This window comes from Nannospalax galili, unplaced genomic scaffold (assembly GCF_000622305.1).
Source record: "Nannospalax galili isolate Female #2095 unplaced genomic scaffold, S.galili_v1.0 scaffold54, whole genome shotgun sequence".
In the NCBI taxonomy this organism is placed as follows: Eukaryota; Metazoa; Chordata; class Mammalia; order Rodentia; family Spalacidae; genus Nannospalax; species Nannospalax galili.
Window position 1 is genome coordinate 7,983,267 of NW_008341028.1, and position 23,518 is coordinate 8,006,784.

Sequence of the window (23,518 nt, forward strand, 5' to 3'; positions counted from 1 at the left end):
TAGCAATAATAAAAACTTTTTTTTAAAAAAAGCTTATATATTGACTTATGACAAACTTAAAGTCATAAATAGTTATTAGGATAAAAAAAGAACTGTGATGGGGCTGAAGAGATGATTCAGTGGTTAAGAGCAGTGGTTGCTCTTCCGGAGAACACAGGTTTGATTCCCAGCACCCACATGGCAGCTAACAGCTGTTTGTAACTCCAGTTCCAGAGGAATCTGATAGCACCTTCTGACCGCCACGGGTATTGCATGACATGGGTGCATTTACATACATGCAATACACATAGTCATATGCATAATAAATTAAAAATACATTACTAGAAGACACATAAAATAATAAAAAAATACTAGAAGGCAGAATGTGAATATATTGTAATCATAGGTTTATATTTAATTAATAATACAATTTTAAAATACTAAAGCGAAAATTTATACAACTACCCAGAACATTTGATAAATCCACACAGTGGGATAATCAGCAGTCAACAATTGATGAAAATCAGATCAAGATTAGTAAAGGTACAACGAATTTTAAGATTATTTTTATATGTATGTGTATATGCCAGCTTGCCTGTAAGTGCCCAACATGCATGCAGGTGCCTGGAGAAGCTAGAAGAGGGCATCAGATCCCTTGGAGCTGGAGTTACAAATGGTTCTAAGTCACCTGATGTAGGTTCTGAGAGCTGAGCCCAAGTCCTCTATGAGAGCAGCAAATGCTCTTAACCACTGAGCCCATCTCTCCAGCTCAGTACAGAAGATGTGGTCAACAATGTGGTCTTCTGATTGTACTTGGAACTATACACCAGTTATATTGAGAACATACTAATATGTATCTTTTTTCAGGTGCACATTAAAAAAATGGCCATTTACTAGAACACAAGTAAATTTCAATTCAGTCTGTAACACACAGATCACTTTTTCTAGTAACAGTACAGTTAGTTTAGAAATCCATAGCAGTAAATTAATCACTTCCATATACTTGGAAGTTAAAATGCATATAACTTGTAAATCATGTAATTATATCATAATGGAAATAAAAATATTTACAACTGAACAAAAAAGAAATATGTGAAAAACTCATAGGATATATCAAACTCTTAAAGGACAGTTGTGTATGTGTACATTAGCAGAGAATAACTGTTTACTGGCTTAACACAATTCAAGAGACTGCAAAGAGGGAGCAGACAGGAATCCTCAGGAAATTAAAGAACATAAGTTCATAAAGTAAAAATACAAGAAAACAATTCAACAGTGGTTAAGAGCACTGGCTGCTCTTCCAGAGAACACAGGTTTGGTTCCCAGCATCCACATAGTGGCTAACAACCATCTGTAACTCCAGTTCTACAAGATCCAATGCACTCTTCTGTCCTCCCAGAGCATTGCACAACATGGGTGCACTTACATACATGCAGGCAAAATACTCATACACATAAAATAAAAATAAATACATAAATAAGTTTAAAAATGCAATTCAACAAATCAGTCAAATTTAACAAAGAGAAGACATAAGTAACAAAGTTAGAACTGAAAAGGCAAGCATAGTTCTACACAGAGCAGAGATTTTAAACATGGTGAGAGTACACAATGAATAGTTATGACAGTACAGGCCAAAATGGACAGTTTCCTAGAAAAAGTAGACAAAACTGTCTTAAGCAAAATAAAAACAGAAACAGAACCATAGCAAGGGAGAAAATTCATTCACTCAGCAGATATTTAAAATTTGTCTGGAGGTTTTAGACTGTGGAGAGCTGGGAATATGGCTCAGTGGTAAAGAACTTGCCTAGACACTGGAGATTTAATATCACAACAAAAAAGTCTTTTAAGGAGTTTCTAGTAGTGGTGAATAAATTAATGAAGTATCCTGGATATTCATAATTCTATGTAAACTGAAGGAAAAATGGACTGGTTTGTTTAGGAACATCAAAGAAGGAATGGTAGACATGAGTGAAGTGGTGGAAAAAGCCAAGGAAGTGTCAGAGAAAGAGTGGTCCAAGCCTCAGGTGTAGGTGCAAAGTCCCTGAGGCAGGAATATGTTTAGTACAGCAAAATGATGGCAGGGAATCAAAAAGACTGGCAGGAACAGATTGTGAAATCCTCATAAGGACTTTTGCTTTAGTAGTTAGGACTCTTCCATGAAAAGAGATCTACCCATCAGATTATAGAATTAACTACACACACGTGCCGTTTGTAAAGCTGTATTCAAATGATCGATTTTTTTTCCCATTAAGCATAGAGTGCCTACCATTGGGCTAACACGTCTATATAAGAATAGAAAGTTGGTGGTATGGGAGTGCCCACTGCCCTGTGTGGCACAGTGGAGGGAGGTCTTCTGCAGTGTGGTAGGGACTGTAACAGAGCAACTAAAATTTGAAAAACAGAAGAGACTTCAAAATGTTATTGTTTATAAGGATGTGTATGTATGCATATTGGCCTATGTTCACACACACACATGGAGGGGGTGGGTCTCATAGCACAGATTAGCCTGAAACTCACTGTGTACCCCAGGCTGGTCTTGAATTCATGTTCCTTCCACCTCTGCCTCCTGAATACTGGTATTCTAGGTCTGCACCACCATGCCCAGCTTATAATAATATATATTAAGGGACGATATGGAGTTGTTTCTCTGGTGACTTATATTTTCCTGTTAACCTAAGGAGAATGTGACATCCTTTCTCACCCAGCAACAGTGATTGTCAAGTGGTGTTTCTGCTTACAGTCTGGGTAAGAGATAGACAAGATAAAGGCAGAGCTTGAATCATGGTGTAACAGTAACATTTCAATTCTTTCTCTTCTGAGTTGGTTCAACATGAAGTAATACTCGCTAACAGTAAATGATACAGTTCAGGTCTTTGCCGGTTTCTTCATTGCTTACCCGTTACTCAGTACTCCTGTGTACTCCATACTCCCATGTAGAGCATGCAGGTCATGACACTTGCGCTCTTCCACTCTTTCTTAGCAGGTTTCCTCCTCAAACCCTTAACTTCTAACATTTCATGGGCGCTTAATGAGGATCTCATTGAATCCTCACAGCTCTGCAAGTGGGATGTTCTCCTTTTCCACACCTGAGCCCAGTTTACTAACAGGCTGACAGGGCTCAGAAATAGAGCTGGAATCAGCTGTTAGTGGTGTCTTTCTTGGCAGTCACATCATTCACTTTCCTGCCTCCCAGAATAGATTGGCAATAGTTGAGGAATTGTTGCCTTGCTGCAAGAGATTTGCTTCTGAAGGTCCTTGGCCTGATTGGAGTAAGCCCATACCTCTGTACATGTGGAGATGTGTATCTTTTCCCAACAATTAGGAAAACTTCAGCATATCACATACACCTTTCAGGTCTTGGCCTCCTTACACTGCCGCAGTTCCAGTCTGGGATTTGTGACTGTGAGCTTAGCTGTTGCACAACCTCACTTTCAGGTGTTTCTGCTATAGAAGAAGGGATTAGCCTGAGCAGTTTTCTGCATTTCCTGCCAGCTTAGGAGACTTTGATTCTGTACCAACAGTAAAGGTTATTCCAGAAGGAAGAAGAAATAGGAGGGCTGAGACTGTAGCTCAGTGGGAGAGCGCTTGCTTAGCACGCATGGGCTTTGATCCTCAGCACCACAAACAAAACCTAGTAGGAATGGTAAATGTTTTCTTGTGTTGGCCTTCTTGTTATTTCATATATTCAAAAACTAATACCAGCGTACTGTCTTTTGCCATCTGCAGGCATATATAACATATGCTCAGTTTTATGGGCTGGGACTAGTCCCAGAAGGCCTGTGGTGGTCACAAAGTGGAGCATTCAGGAAGAAGCACTAAAAATACCTCATACAAATGCTTTCTCCCTGTGCTCTTTGGAACAGGTAATTACGGTGGCAACAACAAACTAATTTGAAGTGTTAGCTGTTAATTAAAACATTGCAGAGGTGTATAGTTGTCTTTTGGTGTAACCAGAGCCTCCATTCAAACTTCATTAATCACTTTATAGTTAATGTGCTGAGGAAGGTCAAGACAATTGAGACGCACTCTCTGTTGAAAGTAAACAAATTCCTTTTCTCCAGGTAGAATACTGTTTGCAGAGTTGAGGGACTTGCTGGGCTCAGACCTGGCATTGCCTCTATCATCCATTTATCCCCGATGATTAGATGTGAAATCGGTCCTGTCATTACACTGTAAACCAAGCCACACGGCATCTTTACTGCTGGAAATCTAACCCAAACTTCCATGGATGAATTAGCCTGCGTCATAATTAAATCATCAACTCTCCCCTTTTAATTCACTTGGAAATAGGAAGCCTTTCTTTTGGGAAAGAGATCGGCTTTCTTGACAAGCTAATTAAGTTGCCAAACTGTCCATTATAGTATATGTATATTAGGTGATCTGCTAACCGTTTTCTTATCACCACAGCTGGTCTCAGAAGTCCAGGTGTTGCTTGTTGCTCAGTGTAGTAACATTGCTCTTTTTACAGCTTTCAATTATTTGTCTACATATTTAGACCCTGGATAGTGATTCTAATATGCACTATTTTAAAAAGTGAAGTTGGAAGAATCTGTGGTATACAGGAGGAAAAGAATATCTTGTTATTTAATCTTGCGTATTAAATCACTTGTGTTTATGTGGGAAAAAAACTAACTTCCTCACATCATATTTTAATTTCTTTTTTTTTATGGTCTTTTTGAGACAGGGTCTCCCTGTAACCCCAGCTGGCCTGGAACTCACTATGTAGACTAGGCTGGCCTTGAACTCACAGAGATCTGCCTGCCTCTGCCTCCTGAGTGCTGGGATCAAAGGTGTGTGCTACCACGCCTGGCTTTTACATCATATTTTAAACTAGCATCATCTAACAACTTCTCAGGCAGCCCCTGAGAAAGTTATGGTGTGAGTCTTTATATACCCATGTGCTGCATGAGTTTGAATATATCATGAATCAAATTATGATATGAAATGTAGCTTTGCACTATAAAGATCTACTGTTTACATAGGTAGTAAATGATACTTTCTTGTAAAATCAGCATAATGAATGGGTTCCATTTATAAAAGTTGTGTCACTTTATATAATTATGAAATTATTCTATATGTGTAGGTATAATTATTATTTTCTTTATGTGTATGTATGAGTGACTCTGTGTGTATTTGAACATGTGCATGTAGGTGCCCGTGGAGGCCAGAAGAGGGCATTGTTCCCCAGAGTTGGAGTTATAGGTAGTTGTGGCCACCCACTGTGGGTACTAGGAACTGGACTCAGGTCTTCTGCAAGAGTAGCAAGTGCTCATAACTGCTGAGACATCTCAACAGCCCCCCAAATTTTTAATTGATAGAAGTATTTAGACACTTTTGTAATTAAAAGAATTCTTTGGGAAAGTGAAAAATGATCACCTGTTTCATAATCTTACTTTTCCTTTAAAGGCACTGTTCTTGAAATTCTGTATAAGTAATTAATGTAATAAAAACTAACTTACTTTCCATGATTTGCTTGACTTTTGTCCTCTCCAGGAGGAAAAGCATAATAAATTCTTGCAATATTCATATATATGTAGAGAGGTGTGTGTGTGTGTGTGTGTGTGTGTTTTCCTAGTTTTGGCTGTAGGTTCTTAAACTATTTCTGTAAGTCAGTCAATATCAAAACATTTGTCAGTGACTGCTGGACTCTATAATTTACTAAAAATAATTGACTCATACCCAAACAAGGGAATTTTTATCATATAAATTATATAAGTGAATTTTTAGCATATAAATCATAACTCAATATAAAGCCATTAAATTTGACATATCAACTAAACCAAACCATCAGAAACTATTGCTTGCATTTTGCTAATAATGGGTTATATAAGTTTTGTTTTTATTCTTGTTGTAAGAACTGAGCAGTTTGGGGGCCTGCTGAGTATATTTTGAGGCTAAGCAATGAAGAGAAAGCATTCCTGAGGTGCCGGCTCCATTCCTTCACCTTTCTCTACCTGCTTGTCTGAACCACTAGCCAGGTGACAATGTGTGAAACCCTCCACAGGAGCAGACTCAGCTCTTCCCAACTCATTTGCTTCTTTATACTTTCATAGGCATGCACTTTCAGTGCTTGTTTATGTTACGCAGTTTGTTTTGAATTTTTTATACAAAATAGTCTGTTTCTCCCTAATGGTCAGATTATATGGTTCCTTCAGTGTATCTGTAAAAGTCCACTTTTCATTTACACACACTAGGTCTTGATAGAAAATAATATTTTATTTCTATAAACCTTATTCTTTTATTTTTCCATGAATGGTGGGGTCCTCCTTCCCTCCCTCCCTCCCTCCCTCCCTCCCTCCCTTCCTTTCTTCCCTTCTCTCATTTTTTCCTCTTGTGCTAGGAATTTCACCCAGTGCCTCATACATGCTGGAAAAGTACTTTACTACTGAACTATATCCCCAGTTCCTATTAATAATTCTTAATTTAGGTTATACTGTTCCAGTGTAGCTCAGTTTGCCTGTTTAAGGAAAAGATGTACTGCATGCTCAAGCTGCAGAGCTACATTTCTTATATGAAATTATATTGAAAACTATAGTCATAGCTAATCCTGTAATTGGTGATTATTTTGATGAAATATAATGATACGGTTTATCTTTCTATGTAACTGAAAGCAAAAACTTTAATTTTGCAGTGCTTAGCATGGAACTGCAGACACATAACGACAGCAATAAGGGATCTAGGGTGTTGCACCAACCCTTCCCCCCAAACTCTCTCTGGGATCCCAGAAGCACACAGCCCTATGCCTGATGGACAAAACCAATACAATACATTCTATTTGGATTTTTGTATAGTTTATGACATCCAGGAGAGGGTTATTTACAAAGGCATGAACACCCTTGGGCCCTTTCTCTACATCTCAGCTAAGCTTTTGAGGTCTGGGGTGCCAGCGGGCTGCTTTGTGAGGCACCTGGGCTTGCTGCCTCTGTGCTGCCAAGATGGTGACTTTTTGCAGCCTCCCAGCATCCTCAGCATCTGTCCTTAGACCCTCCCCCTCATGCAATTGAAGCTGACTGATTGGGTGGGAGAGGTGACTGTCTCTAGTTCCCTTGGAGGACAGCCTACCCAACATAGGGTCAGAAGAGCTGGGTTTGAGGTCTAGTTCTGCGGCTATGCACCTTGCACATTGAGCAGACTGCTTAACTTCCCCATGTTTCAGCATTCTCATCTTTAAGAGGAGGGTAATAATGCAGCCATTACCTTGGAAGTTATTTTAAGATACATAATCATCCACTTTGTAAACTGGTTATCTTCATAGAAATAGAAGTTGCTGAATGGGGGTACCACATATATCTCCTATTGCTGTGGAAAGGTTTGGATTGATACTTTATATCCTTAATTGCTCCATAGGTTCCTTAACGATCTCAAGTAACTTTATTTTCTATTTCCTCTAGAGCATATCATGTCCCCAGTGGGAAAATTTTAGCCGTAAAGGTAAGCATTGAATACTTTTTAAAAAAAAAATATTTTTATTTTATGTGTATGCGTGTATTGCATGCATGTAGGTAAGTGTACCCGTGTCCGTGTCGTGCAGTGCCTGTGGAAGTCAGAAGAGATTGTCGGATCCCCTGGGACTGAAGTTACAGACAGTTGTTAGCTGCCATGTGGGTGCTGGGATCCGAACCCCGGGTCTTCTGCAAGAGCAACCAGTGTTCTTAACCGTTGAGCCAGCCCCCACATTGAATACATTTTATAAACATTTTTGTACATGAATGTGGATGGGTGTGTGTGTGTGTCTGAATGCATGCACCCATGCGTGCACATAGAGGACATCAGTTGTCCTGATGTATCACTCTCCAGCTTACTTCCTTGAGACAGGAGCTCTCACCAAACCTGGAACTAGGCTGATGGTTAGCAAGTCCCTCTGATCCCCTTGTCTCCACAGTACTGTAGTTGTAGCACATGAGGCCATGCCCAGCTTCTTACATGAGTGCTAGGGATTTGAATCCAGATCCTAATGCTGTATAACAATTATTCTTTTCTGCTGAGCTATCTCTTCAACTCCATTTTATGAAATTCTTGATGCTCACTAGTTTCTTTTACTTCCTAACTTAAGTAACAGGCATTGTCAAAGAGGAAATGAAAGAGTTTAATGTTGGTATGGTAGAAGAGGAGGCTAAGGTCCTGTTGGGACATGTAGGTATCTGGAGGATTTTAGTCTGCCTTCCAGTGGCCGGGATGTTGTTTTCTGAGTTAAGTCTCTGCTAAGTGGTAACACTGTGCTCCAGATCACACAGCTCACAACCTTAGTCATGCATTCCTTTTTATCCTTACTCCACCACAGCCTGTAAATTTTCATGTCCTGTTAGACTGTCCACCTGAAACATGACCATCTGTTGCTTTCTCTTCTCTTTCCCATGGTCACAGGCTTTGACTCAAGGTAACTCCTACCTGGACTTTTCCTTCAAAAAACTTCCTCACTTTCCATTCAGTCTTTTTCTTCTCCTTTATATCTCTCACTGTGCGGCAGAGTTGAGAAGTCGGGTCACAGATCTGACCCTGTAGCAATCCTACCTTACCCCTACCCTCCGTTGTATACATCAAAAAACCCAAAACGTCTGCTTTGCTTCCCACATACCCAAGCACCACAGTCACCAATGTAGACAGGCTACATGTAGCTTAAAATTCTATAGACTTGGAAATTGCCTAAGATTCTCATCATTCATTCCCACCCATTTGGTGCCAAAATCCTAATCTCTGCCACTAGCTGTTGGTACTTGATCTTCCCATCATTTAAAAGCTCAGGTTTCTCCAATTTGGATGGCACCTCTGACTGAGCCCTTTGCACTCCTAAGTGCTGAGCCCACAGAACCATGCTTTTCAATATGAGCCTCCTAGCTGACAAACTGTCCAGACCCTTTGCAGACTGGTCATGATCTGCCTTTATAGACACATCCTCTACTTTCCCCATCTGTTAGTTACTTTTTGCTCTTACCTCCAGTCTCTGGACCTTCAGTAATAGAAGCTTTTATTTTTTTTTAAGCAGCTGCTGTTTTCTAACGGTCATCTTTAATCCTTAAGGCTACAATGTAATTCTAACCTATTTTGGATGTGGAGAAACTGAGACTGATAAAGCTGAATTTCCAAGGTCAGAGTTGGGAGGGGAAGGGCTAGGACTTAAAATGATGTCCACCTCCTATGTAAAGCTCATGTCTTCCACTATGCTGTGCTGCATTGTACAAGTTGCTGCTGTTGCTCATCCCTCTGTTTTCTACCTGTCCTTTGCAAGTTCATCCTCAAGCTGCACAGTGAGAAACTGGTCTCTTTCCTTAATACTTACATAGTTTATGTTTCTGCATCTGCATCTTATACCTTAAGACAACTAAAAATATGAATAATTACATTGTAATTGGTCTTACCTTTTGTTAAGGTTAAATTAAACTAAGGCTTAGCTCTTCTGACTTCTAGTGCATTCCAGGGATCCTTTTCCATTGTGAAGTGTAGCACCTGCCATGTTTTATACAGCATCATGGGATCTAGTTTCAATAACAAATGTGTTGTGGTGAGGAGATACACAAGAGCTTTCTCTGGGGATATTTCATTTGAAACTGCAACCAAACTATGTCCACAGACTTACAGAGTCCATTGAGACCCTAGGACTTACTGTAGGTTCACATTTTACAGAGGAGGAAACGGGTTCAGAGAATTTTGAGTGGGCATTGTAGGGGCTGAGCCGTAACCTAGTCTTCCCTCTGTTGACCCGTCTTGGACTGTCTTCTCTTTCTCCTCTGAGCTCCCTTTCACTGAGAGCACCCCACTAACTTGATCACTATTTTCCTATCTTTTCAGTGATTTGTTCATTCTGTTGATGTCAAATGTCTTAGATTATTACTGGTAGTATATTGAAAGACAGTCAGGTCTTGGTGTAATTATTCCAGAAGAAAGGAGCACTGTTGTACATGATCCAAAGTCCTATTCTGGATACCTGGGCCTTGCAAGGACATTACAAATTTTTTATAATCCTACATATTTTGAATTGGGCTTAACATAGGTTAATATTAAGATTCTTGTTCATAATTATTTAGCTGGGTATAGCAAAGGACCAACAGCTTTTTCTGGAAAGGATTAGAGGTACTTTTGAAAAATATTTTTATTCATGTATTTTGATCATATTCAGACCCCCTTCCCCTTCTCTACACCTACCTTACTACCCTCCCACACTTTGTGTCTAGAGGTAATTGTTTTAAAAGGAGAACTCTTAAAAAACTAAAAATGAACCTACCATATGACCCGGTTATTCTATTTATTGGCATATACCCAAAGGACTCATTCCTGTTGCAGATACTTGTACATCCATGTTTGTTGCTGCTCTTTTCACAATAGCTAAAAGATGGAAGCAACCTAAGTGTCCCTCAACTGATCAGTGGTTAATGAAAATGTGTATATTTATACAATGGAGTTCTATTCAGCAGTAAAGAGAACTAATGAAATTTGCAGGCAAATGGATGGATCTAGAAACTGTTGTACTAAGTGAAGTAACACAAACTCAGAAAAACAGACGTATGTTCTCCCTCATTTCTGAATCCTAGCACCAAATCCTTATAAACAAGCATCTTGAAAGGAATTTCAACAGACAAGAGATTATTACAGAGTTACCCAAGCCTAAGTGGCACATCTAGGATGCAACCTCTAAACCTAAGACTCACAGAACATAGAACAAGGGATGAAGAGAACACTAATGCATCTTTCAATTCTCATCAGCAAAGCTCCCTCATGCAACAGAGGGCCAGGAACACAAAAAGCTACAAATGGCCAAAATGCAGAGAATAAGAGTTGGCAGAGTGTGGGTCCTTGGACAGGACTCCAATATTGAGGTCTGCCCACCGAGGGCTCAGGGACCATTGCAGAAGAGGGGGTGGAAAGATTGTAAGAGCCAGGGAAGAGGTGCATGACCATTCGGAAATAGTTCTACAGGTACCTGAGATCCTTCTCATACAAACCTACAGCAATGGTGTCAGCATGCACAAGACCTATGCAAACTTAGGGAGACAAAAACCCAGCACAGAACTATGGAAATGAACAGCAAGCCCAATCTTAGTAGAAAATCATTGACAGCTGATTACTGCTGGGTGAGGAAGAGCTGATCTTCTTAAAGGGAGAGACCCTAGATAGGCTAACTGAACCCCAGTGGATGAACTTGCACCGAAGTACATCTCAGGACATTTACTTTACATAATAGGCCTTAATACAAATGACGGAATGTATGAACTCCAGTGGGGGTGCTATGGGAGGTGCCAAAGGGGAAGGGGGAAGGGAGGTATAAAGATGATTTTATGTATGAAATATATAAAAATTCAATTTTCAAAAAGGGTATGTTTTACAAAGTAGCTCTTGGACTTTAACTAATAAAAGTAGTTGGAGTTTATAGATACACTGTTCTCTAGACCTGACCTTTAAACTGGACTTTTGAGCAAGAACTGTATTGTGTTTGCAAGCCGAGTCAAATTGTGATTATATTTTTTTATGTAGCCTTAATAAGACAAAATCATGTAGTTTATGTAATAGTTATAATTGAAAAAGTACATTTCTTCAAAAGAGTCATTCATTAACTTTTGGAAGTTAGTTTGTAAATATTTGGAAAATTTCCACATATCTGTTATTGGCTTCTAATTTAATTCCATTGAGTTAAAAGAACATGTATCATTCATTTTTTTTTTCTTTTTGAGACATGGTCCCTCTGTAGCCCCAGCTGGCCTGGAACTCACTATGTAGACCAGGCTGGCCTTGAACTCCCAGAGATCCACCTGCCTCTGCCTCTGGGACTAAAGGTGTGCACCACCATGCCCGGTTCCTGATTGGGATCATTTTAAATTTACTGAGACTTTTTCTTCTGTGACTCAAAATATGGTCTTAGTAAATGTGCCCTGTGTACGTGGAAGGAATATATCAACCAAAGAGTATAGAAAGTGTTGTGCAAACATTAAATACATCAAGTTGGCCATGTAGTGCTGTTCAGATCTTCTGTGTCTGTACTGGCATTTTTTACCTTGCTCTCTCAGTTATTGAAACTGGAATGCTGAAGTCTCCAATACTTGGTCCTTTGTCTGTTTGTTCTTAGAGTTCTAAAACTCTTTGTGTCATCTCAGTTGAAGATGAGCTATTAGGCACAATGGGTTTTTAGTCATCTTGATGAATTGGCCTCTATTCTTTAAGCAGTAACTTCTTTGTTCATGATAATAGTCTCTGCTCCAAAACCCATATTGTATGATATTAACATAGCTACTCTAGCTAGATTTTGACTAGTGTTAGCCTTTTACTTTTAACCTAGTGTGTCTATATTGGAAATTAATTTCTTGTACACAGCATGTCTATCATTCTGTTCCTTGTTTTCCATTTCTTCTGGCTGTATGCCCACTCTCCCCTTCCCTGTTTTTAGTGGTTGTTCTAGACCTTGTAATATACCTTTTCCAAAAATTTTTATTTTTATTATTTTTTTAAAGATTTATTTTTATTTTATGTGTATGAGTGTTTGTCTGTATGTGTATATGTGCACCATTTACACGCCCAGTGTCCACAGAGGCCAGAAAGGGGTGTTGGATCTCCTGGAACTGAGTATAACTCAGTATAACTCAGGCCATCATGAGCTACCATGTGGGTGTTGGGAACTGAACCAAGTCCTCTTCAAGGGCAGCAAGCATACTCTTAACCACTTAACCACTGAGCCATCTCTCCATCCCCTATTTTTATTATTTTTATTTATCTGTATGAACGTGTGCCTGTGTGGGGTATGTGTACACAAGTGTAGGTGCCCACAGAGGCTAGACACATCAGACTCCTATAGAACTGGAGTTAAAGGCAGCTGTGCTGTATGCATGGGTGCTGGGAACTGAACTCAGGTCTTCTGCAAGAGCAATATGTGCTCTTAACTGCTGAGCCATCTCTCCAGCCCATACTTTTAACTTATAAGAACCTTACAGTAGGGCTGGAGAGATGGCTCAGTGGTTAAGAACATTGGCTGTTCTTGCAGAAGACCCAGGTTTGAATCCCAGCACCCACATGGCAGCTAACAACTGTCCATAACTCCAGTTCCAAGGGATATGACAGCCTCTTCTGTCCTCCACAGGCACTGCACGACACAGGTGCACTTACCTAAATGCAGGTAATACACACATAAAATAAAATAATTTTTTTTTAAAAAAAAGAACCTTACAATAGGATATTTTCATTTGATTCATCCTGGCTTTTGTTGTAGTATCATACATTTAAATTCTTTCTATGTTACAACCCCCAAAATGTACTGTAGCCCCAGCTGGTCTGGAATAGACATTTATCTTTTTAGGAAACTTAAAGCAAAATAAAGGTGCATTTTATATTTGTCCATATATTTACCAATTCCAGTGCTTTTCATTCCTCTGTGTGATTTAGGTTTCCATCTGCTACTGTTTTTCTGCTGTTTAAAGGGCTTACTTCCTCTTACATTCTTGTTTCATGGGTCTCTTGGTGATGGATTCTTTCAGACTATACGGGGAAGTACATTTTCGTTTTCAGTTTTGGAAGGCGGTTCATTCTCAGTAGATACAGGAATCTACATTGACTGAGCTTTTCTTTGGAATTTTGAAGATTTTGCTTCAATGTTGGCTTTTTTTCCCTAGCCAGAAGCTTGCAGATGTTTTCATTCTTTGGTCTTCTCGCTGGCAGCTCTGACTTCTTCTCAGGCTACTTTTAAGAGTCTGTTCTTTATTAGTGGTTAGCAGTTTGGTTATGATGCCCCTTGATGTGATTCTCTTTTTGATTCCTGTGCTTGGGGTTGAAATTTGAAATTTGTTGAAATTCTTAAATCTATTGGGGGCGTAGCTTTTGTCAGATTTGGAAATTTTTAAGCTTTCTTCAACTTACCCTCCTATGTTAGGGAACTTTGCATGTGTGTCCATTTCTGTCTTTTGTCTGTCTTTTAATAGTTTTTTTCCTGAGTCTTCAAGTTCACTAATCTTTTCTTCTGCCTTTTCTAATGTGCTGTTATTCCTGCCTAGTTTTTTGTTTTTGTTTTTGTTTTCATTTCAAACATTTTCTCCCTAGAAGTTTAAATGAGGCCTTTTTTGTTTTAAAAACATTTTTCATGCTTCTACTTGGTATGTTCAACTGTTTTTTCTACCTTCTAAAGTATATGAAATAGTTTAATAACCAAGCTTACCTACTAATTCTATCATATATGTCTTTTCTAGATTAGTTTTTGATGGATTCCCTTTCTACTCATTTTAGGTTGTATTTCTTACTTATGATTTTGTATCGGGGTGCCAGTCATGTAACATCAGCAACTGGATGTTTTTGCATTCCTATAAATATTCTTGAACTTTGCTCTAAGATACTATTTAGTGACTTTGAAATAATTTGATCCTTTTAAGATTTGCTTTTGAGCTTCAAAGGACCAGCCCAGCAATTGGTCAGGAATGAATTTTCCCCATTCAGCTGAATCAGGAGGCCTGATTGCACCCTGGCTGAGGGAACACAAACTCTTCCTGTGGGTTTAGGGTTGTTTCCTCTGGTTTTTTTTGTTGTTGTTGTTGTTGATGATGATGATGTTTTACCTGGTGCTTCTTTCCCTGTTCTTAGGTAATTCCATGTATTCATATGGTGATCAATTATGCTGTAGACTGATTGTGAGGCCTTCTCTGCTTATCTCTGTAGCTTCCCCTTTGCTGATCTCTGAAGTTCCCCTTCTGCTGAGCTCTGTAGTTCCCCTTCTGCTGAGCTCTGTAGCTCCCTCTCTGGTCCTCTGCCAGCCAGTTGGGCTCCTCAAACTTCCAAGTTCTATTTTCTTAGCTTAAGGAGACTGTGAGCTCCAACTGAGCTTTCTCCCTGTCCTGGGACCTAAAGACTCTCTGGTCAGTGACTTAGGCAACCATAGGGTTCATGTCCTTTGTGTGTGTCGGGGAGTGGGGGGGAATCACTATGTTATGTTTTTACTAATGTCTAGTATCTGGAAGCTGGTTGATTTTTCTGATTTGTTTGGCTTTTGGTTGTTTGTTTGAGGCAAGACCTCACTATGTAGCCCAAGCAGGCCTGGAATTCACTATATAGATCTTACTGGTCTTGAACTCACAGAGATCTACCTGTTTCTGCCTCCAAATGCTGGGATTAAAGGTGTCTGCCACCACACCCTACAGTATGGGTTATTTACTTATTTATCTTTTGGTCCATTTTTGGTTCCTCATCCTTTCTTGTCGCTGTACTAATCCAAATCCTTGTTTGGGGGTCTTGTGAGACATGTTAATGAGCTTTTGAACTGTTCTGTCAGTCAATAGATGTTGCCATTTATTGATGGCTTATGATATGTTAAACATTTTGCATATACTGTCCTGTCCTCATTTATTATCTTTGGTACTGTTATTGGTCCCCATTTAACAGATGCAGAACCTGAGACAGAGCAGCTAAATAATTTGCCTAAGACCCCACACTAGGCAATGAGGTCAGGAGTCTTGTCCCAAGTACTCTTCACCCCATGCCTTTGCCTCTATCCACCCTCAGGTTTGGTTCCCCAAAGCACAGTTCTGATCATGCTCTTCCCTGTACGTCTGTACTCCTTAATTTTCTCATTGTTGCCACAAAATGCCTGACAGAAGTGATTTAGGAAAGGGAAGGTTTGGGGCTGGAGAGATGGCTCAGTGGTTAAGAACACTGACTGTTCTTGCAGAAGACCCAGCTTCGAATCCCAGCACCCACATGGTAGCTAACAACTGTCTGTAACTCCAGTTCCAGGGGATCCGACAGCCTCTTCTGTCCTCCGTGGGCATTGCACAACACGAGTGCACTTACCTACATGCAGGCAATACACACATACACAAAAAATAAAATAATAAATAAAATACTTTTTAAAAAAGAGAGAGTGTTTGTTTTGCCTTACAGTTGGAGGGTATAAGCCATCATGGCAGCCAGGAGGTGAGGCAGCTGGTCACTTTGCATGTGTAGTCAGGAAGCAGTTAGAGATGAACACTGGTGCTCAGCTGCCCTTCTCCTTCCTAGATGGCCCAGTATCCCAGCCCATGGATGATACTACCCACATGTGGGGTAAATTTTCTCACCTTAGTTAATCCAAGCTAGAAACTTCCTCAGAGTCATGCCCCAGGCTTATCTCCTAGGTGCTCTAGATCCTGTCAACTTGACAGTATTAACCATTATACTTCCTAAATAAAATGAAAGTGCTGGATGGAGCTGGAAGCCTGGCAGGGTGTCAGCAGTCTACTATTATTTTTGTAGCATTTTCTTGCATGGCTTGATCCTGTGCTGCTTTTAACTTGAACTGGTCCCCTCATCTGAACTTGTATATTTTCTTGTTTCAACATTTTAATTCATGTGCTTTTCTCTAATTACAATGATTTCACCCACATCTTCAGCTAAGAGGATCCTTAACAGCCTTCAAGGGCCTGCTCCTCAATTCTGGATCAGCCCTGTCACATGTGTATCTGCCGCTCACCTTCTGGAATTCTGCATGTGACTCTTAAAGGTGATCGCATGCCATCTTGCACGTGGCTGGCTGTGTCATGTATATTTTTTTCTGTTGAATTGAGATCTCTATAAGGGGTGAGGAGATTTGGTCATCTTCTTGCTTTACCTACAAGGCCCGGCACTACATGTAATGAGTGTCTAATTTGTTGACTGAATGCAGCCTTTTCCTTTTTGTTGTTAGTTCATTTGTTCATATTTTTTTATTTTACTTTATTTTATTTTTTATTTATGAGTGTATTGCCTGCATGTATGTGAGTGTACCCATGTCGTGTAGTGCCACGGAGGTCAGAAGAGGGCTTCAGATTCCCCTGGAACTAGAGTTAAGGACAGTTCGTAGCCACCATGTGGGTGTTGGGAATCCAACCCGGGTCCTCTACAAGAGGTGCTCTTAACCGCTGAGCCATCTCTCCAGCCCCCATTTGTTCATATTTTGAAGTGATATTTTGAAACAGATTAGGCTCACATGCAAAATACCCCATGGTAGTATTCTTTGTGTGGAACATTGCTCTCACCCAGAATAATTCATATATATATGAGTGAAATGAAAGGTTAAGAGTTAGAAGTGCATTTGATCTTTTCCTGACCCTCTCCTGACTTTTGTGTGACTTGAAGCATATCACTTGAACCTCTCAGTGACCCCAGCTGTGAAGCAGGGCTGCCTGGTGTCACAGAGGGACTGTGCAGAACAGCAAATCACAGTCCATGTCTGAGCAGAGTCACCTGCAAGGCTCTGACACTCACATAGAATGATGGGGGAATTTAATTTCCCAAGTCAGTGGTAAATTAGACCACACTTTGAATGTCTATAGGAATGGTAAAGTAGCAACCTACTCTGAACATTTCTAATTTTTAGACATTCTTAATTGAATCCTATTTTTTTTAGACAAACAGCACAGAGGTAGCACGAAATTATTGAAGATATTTTGAAAGGAGACTGAATTTTGGGAAAAATAAAAGTGCTCAGAATTTCTATTTTATACCATGGAATTTGTAAAATTTTCTGCTTCACAGAGCATATTTAGAAAATATTGCTAGCCATGTTAGAGAAAACTGTCTGATAAAGACCTGTGTACTTCATGGAACATATTTTAACTAGCATTTTGTTTGTTTGGTATAGGTAAGCAAGACAATTGCAAATAAGTAGGGCAGAAAACAAATAAGAATACTATTAGCGATCTTGCAAAGAGAACCTTTCTAAGCCATTAATGCCTCCTATAAAATCTTTGAAATAGTAATGCTTGGGGGAGTTAATAGATTTCCCAGTATTGTTTGTTTTCTGATTGGGAAAAGAGTCCATGGAACAGGATTTCTTAGCCATGTATATAGCATGTGCTGATTATCATTCTTGGACTGCTTTGGGTTTCTGCTGCTTTTAAAGCAGCATTTAAATGGACCATTTGATTAATCATTTGTATCCTGGCTGTAATCCTCCCAAATTTCCTTTCTGAGTTGTACATACTGTAAAAGACAATTATGTCGCCACAGATTAAATAAGTGAATTAAAACAGAATAGCAGCTTAATTTGACCTGTGATTTTGTTCTCCTTCCTTTAGTGGAGCATGTGCCACTCCAGCAAATAAATGAAGTCATCCATGACAGCTCGTGATGAATTGCCGTATTTATACTGTATATTTTAATAGCCTCGCACTAATTTAAATTGAGCACAGAGTAAATTATAATTCAGTCACTTGACTGCTTATATTTAACTTGACAACCCATCCTTATGTGTCCTGGAGGTGTAGCACAGAACAGGGGAAAGGCAGACAGGTACTTGAGTTCCTCCCTGAGCCCTTTTTCCAGGAACTGCCTCTGGCTCTGAGTCTCTTCAGTTTAAGGCACATAGAGCCCTTTCAGAAGAGGGGAAGAAAAAAACAACAACAAGGACTCAGGCAATCCACACTTTCCTTGAACTTTTCAAAGCGAAAATTAGCATTTGCACAGCTTTTCTTCCTTGCCTTCTGAGAGAGAAAGAAAAAAATGGTCTTGTTTATTTTTAGCAGTTTTAAAGCTCACTGGCAAAAATGCCCAGGGGAAGGGGAATTAACCTTCCATCCAGAGTACCAAACCTCTGAGAAAACAAGCTGTGAGTGGGGCTATGGTAAGGTGGGTTTTACTTTCCCTCTCAACTTTGCAGAAATTTTCTTTGCTTTTCCTTGGTTACAAAATTTCTACTGTCTGGACTCTAGCAACTCCCAAGAGAGAGCCCAACCCATCAGAGACCAGTGGATCAGCCCTACAAATACAGTATTCCTTGATCCAGTTTTGATCAGTGTGGCACTTTTGGTTTAGTGTTCTTACCTTTGGTTTTAAATATAGCTGCAGAAATCATACAATCCGTTTCCTTTGTCTAGAAACAGCCCATTTAGAGGATTGCTTGTAAGGAGCAATGTAAGGGGTGCTGAGGGATAGTCAGGTGCACAGACTTGCCTTGTCCATGAAGAGCTTACAGCAAGCCGCTCTGTATGCTCAGGCTGTTTTTGGGCAATGCCTGGTGATGCTAAAACACACTATGATAAAGACAAGTAAGTGTGAGGCCAGAGATGAATTATGCTAAAGGCTTTGGGGCGGGCCTCAGAAGGTGATGAGATACTCAAGTTGGATCTAAAAGGTCAAAGGGCCTTTTATAATCAGAGACTGGAGTGGAGAGAAGAAGCACACAGACCAGCAGGACCTAGCCTGGAGTGGGAGGAGGGGACAGAAGGTATGGGAAAGTCCTCTGGGTGGCCTGAAAGTGGGTTGTAGTAGGAAGCCTGTTGGAAGGAGTCAGATTACCACAGAACCTCTCAAATGTTCTAGACTTGTAGCTTTATTCTAGGCCACAGGAACTCAGTTAAGGTTCTTGATCAAGCGTCTGAGTAGTGTGGGATTAATTCCAAGGTTCTGACTAGCCATGTGCATTCTTGTTGTTTCTAGTCAATTTGCCTTGAGATGTATTTTATCTTAATTCTTAGCACTGCATAAATAACATTTTTGCAACCTTAAGAAAGTGGTTCCTAACCTTTTTGTGGATTAGAAAATCATTGGAGGAAATTTTTTTTTTAAATACTGAGATCGTAGGTCCATGTTGTTCTCAGGGAGGCCAGATCTGTTTACTGGGAGGTGTTTTTGTTTTTTTTGAGTGTTCTAGATCATTCTAAAGTGAGGCCAGGGTTCAGAACCACTCCTCTGAGGTCAGTAATAACTTCATTCATTTTAGGTTTTTCAGAGTAAATGATTCCCTGTGTTGGCAGAGAACTGAAACAGTAGATGAACTTATTTTGTTGCTAAATTTTATATAGGAGCAAAAACATAAGAGAATGTTGTTGGCAAATGACTATTGATCCAGAGGAGTGCTTAGCTGTTTCTTGGCAGTTTTGTGTTACACTTAGAATCTAGTGTAGTGAAAGATTTTATAAATAACCCTAAAGCTAACTCTTGATAGAAACTAGAGACACTTTTTCTTTCCTCTTTCCTCTTCCATTTAAATGGGTACCAGCTTTAAAAATGTGTGTTTTAAGCTGGGCATGGTGGTGCACACCTTCAGTCCCAGCATTTGGGGCACAGGTAGATCTCTGTGAGATTGAAGCCAACTTGGTCTACAAGGTGAGTTCCAGGCCAACTGAGGCTACAGGAAGACCCTGTCTCAAAAAAACATAAGTAAGTTTTAAAATAGTCATTTCTTTCACTGCAGTTTATATAATTCCTAATTTATGCTTTTCTCAACTAGAATTTATATTCATATGGTTCAGTGTTGGATGGCATATGGCTACTCTTATGGTAATCTACGTTTTTACCTAGATGTGTTTAGAGTCAAACTGTGCCACAATTCTTAAATTCTTTTCCACCTATTTTATTCCATCACTGACTTTTAAAAGTAAAAATATTTCTTTTGAGTTATTTTCTCTGAAGAGCTTAGTCAATTTTGAACAATTGATGAATCTTCTTTCTTACAAAATAAGTGACTGAGCTAGGGTATGACCCAGTGGTAGGGCATTTGACCAGCATTAGTGTGAGGCCCTGAGTTCAGTCTATGGTACACACGTGCACGTGAACCAAAGAAAAGAAAAAATTCATTTGAATTAAACTAGAACTTATTCTAGGTAAGTTTAATTCTCTGCATTTTTGACATTTCTGTTCTAAGTCCACCTCAGTGACTTTAAGGAAAACCATAAGGTATCAGGAAATCCTGGAAAAACGTGGGAGGTAGGTAATGTGAGGCGCCATCCAGCTCCCTTAGCCTACAGCAGCATTAGTAAAGAAACATTACCCACCTGGGAGAAAATAAAAAGATGATAGTTTTTTAAAACTCGTGTTTCTTTATTTACTAAAAAGCCCTTTTTCACTGTTATTTTTACTTCACATCCCCTCTGCTTTAAGATTCTTGCTGTGTCTGACTCATACAGCAGTTCTCTTTTAATCATCTGAGGCTCGTTCCTGCCTTCTTCTGAAAATAACCAAGGTGACCAAAATAGGGTGCATAAATTGAGAGTGTTATAACTTAACTGACTTTTACAGCCATTAATGCTGACCTCTGAGACCTGGCTTTTTTCAGGGTCCCATCAATCACTGTGCACCGCCTTCTCTACTACAAAGGCAGACAGACATGGAAACAGTTTGTGTTGCTGGGGATTGCAGTGCTGGGACGGGGAGAGGCTACAGAAAGGAGCCACCATGTTTTTTTAGTTCTTGTCTTTCATATGCTATTTCGTTTGAAGGTAGATGAATGTGTTAATGTTGGTGCTTTTCTGTATTTAGGTTATACTCTTAGATATTACATTGGAACTTCAGAAGCAAATTATGTCTGAGTTGGAAATTCTTTATAAGGTAATTTTTTCTTGGTCACTTTTGCCTATAAACATGCACTCAGTGTTAGCTTTAAAGTTTTAAACTTTTTGTCTTGTTTTTGTTACAGTGTGACTCATCATATATCATAGGATTTTATGGGGCGTTTTTTGTAGAAAACAGGATTTCAATTTGTACGGAATTCATGGATGGTGAGTCTTCTTTTTAAAACTTTTTAAAAATGATTTTTGGAGTAGACTGCTTTAAAGCTCAGTTTGATTGTCCCCTTTACACCCTAAAAATTATCATATAGTTAAGGTTCCTAGTGTTAAATATTTATAGCTGCACTATAATTTCAAGAATGTAAGTTCGTTTCCTTTTATTGGGAATTTAAATAGAACAGATTCAATGCTAGTCTAATCAGTGGTTTGATATTTGCTGCTTGTGTGCAATCTGCCCTTACTTGTAAAACAGATGTTCTCTTCTTTTAATGTTTCAATAGCCAAAGCAGATTTTCTTTTAAAGAAATCTATTAACCCAATGTCCTGTGTCTTTCAGAGAGAAATAGGTTCTTAATTGCAAGATAAGAACTTGTTTTTCAACACAGCCATTTAGCAGAGATGTGTTTGGCTTTCTTTGGACTTCAGTCCTTTCCATTCTGCTCCTTGCTATTTTGGTGGCACTTTCTTCATCTGAATATTGTGACAAAATACAGATCTCTGGGAATCATGTCAGTGAAATGTTGTCATTATTATTACTTACTCACTTTAAATCCAGACAGTTTTTACATTTTACATGGTCAGTTTTTCAGTATCTAATCTGCATTGCATTTTATATATACCTTCACACACACACACACACACACACACACAGACACTTTAGCTCTGTGGGTATTCTTGGATGTTACTAAAACAATTAGTTCATTCCCTGAAAACTTTCAGTGAGCCATTATTGATACTTTGGTTTTAAAATCTGTGTATAATATATTCTAAATTAGTTCTAGATGTCAAGGACTTGAAATCTTACAGCCATAGAGGTAGCATAGGTAGAGACTGAATAGAAAGGGGGATTCAGAATGCCTATACATGTTAACTCTTCTAAACTTTCATCATTTGAAAACTTGATAATTTTTTTAGTTATATTAAAATATTTCTTATTAAGATAGAATTCAGATACCATAAAATTTAAAGCACACAGTTTATCATTATTGTTGAATTTCAAAGCATTCTAGGAAGAAACCCCTGCCATCATAAGTTGCTCATCAGCCCCCTTCCCTCTAGGCCCCAGCAACCATGGACTCCTTCCTGCCTTGTGAATTTGCCCATTCTGGACATTTCACATAAACCAAGTCTTCAGTCTGTTGCCTGTATGCCCAGCCTCTTTCACTTAGTGTCACATTTCCAGGGTTCATCCTAACTGCAGCGTGTAGCAGTCTTCCATTCCTTTTCACCACTGAATACTGTTTCATTGTATGGCCGTGCAGCATCTCTTTATTTTGTTCTTTAGTTGATGGTTACTTGGGATATTTCCACTTCTTTCTTTTACATGAAAAAAACTAATTTATTTTGTATGTGGGGGGAGGAGGGGCTTACCACATGCTTATGGAGGCCAGAGGACAATTGGATCCCAGGGATTAAATTCAGTTCATCAGATGTGGCAGCAAGTGTTTTTACCCACTGAGCCATCCCAATGGCCTGGAATAGTTCCACTTTGGGCCAGTTATGAGTAATGCTACTGGATACATTGTAGCAGGTCATTGTCTGTACATGTGATGTCAGTTGTTTTGGGTTTATGTCTAGCAGTAGAATTGCTAGGTCATATTGTAACTGCTGAACTGTTTTAGTCTTATACAATTTTGTATTCACACTAACATTGTACGAGAGTTATAATTTCTCTATACCTTTGCCAACACTTACTATGTTCTTTTCAAGCTGTAAAGTGTGAAAATGCTCCTTCATTTGGTTTTGATTTGGATTTCCTTTACAGTTACTGTTGCTTAACATCATTTCACGTGGCTATTGGCTATTTGTATATCTTCTTTTGAGAAATATGTACTCAAATCCTTTGTCCTTTAAAAAACTTTTAATTATTATTTTTATTTCTTATGTATGAGTGTATTGCCTGCATGTATGTAAGTGTACCCATGTCATGCAATGCCTGAGGAGGTCAGAAGAGGGTGTTGGATCCCCTAGAACTGGAGTTCAAATGGTTGTTAGCCATCATGTGGGTGCTGGGAACCAAACCCAGGTCCTCTGCAAGGGCAACCAGTGTTCTTAACCACTGAGCCATCTCTCCAGCTCCCCTCTATCCAGTTTTTAATGGGTAATGGGTATTTATA

General features: G+C 39.3%; 1 protein-coding gene across 8 annotated transcripts in view; it reads left to right on the forward strand.

Moving 5' to 3' along the window:
• Positions 1-23,518, forward strand: part of Map2k5 (mitogen-activated protein kinase kinase 5) — a 277,836-nt gene that overhangs the window by 79,799 nt on the left and 174,519 nt on the right. For all 8 annotated transcript variants that reach the window (XM_008836355.2, XM_029565020.1, XM_008836356.3 and 5 more), the window contains exons 9-11: positions 7,371-7,410; positions 21,154-21,222; positions 21,311-21,392. In XM_008836355.2, the coding sequence (XP_008834577.1) occupies positions 7,371-7,410; positions 21,154-21,222; positions 21,311-21,392 (191 nt within the window). The remainder of the gene's footprint in view (positions 1-7,370; positions 7,411-21,153; positions 21,223-21,310; positions 21,393-23,518) is intronic.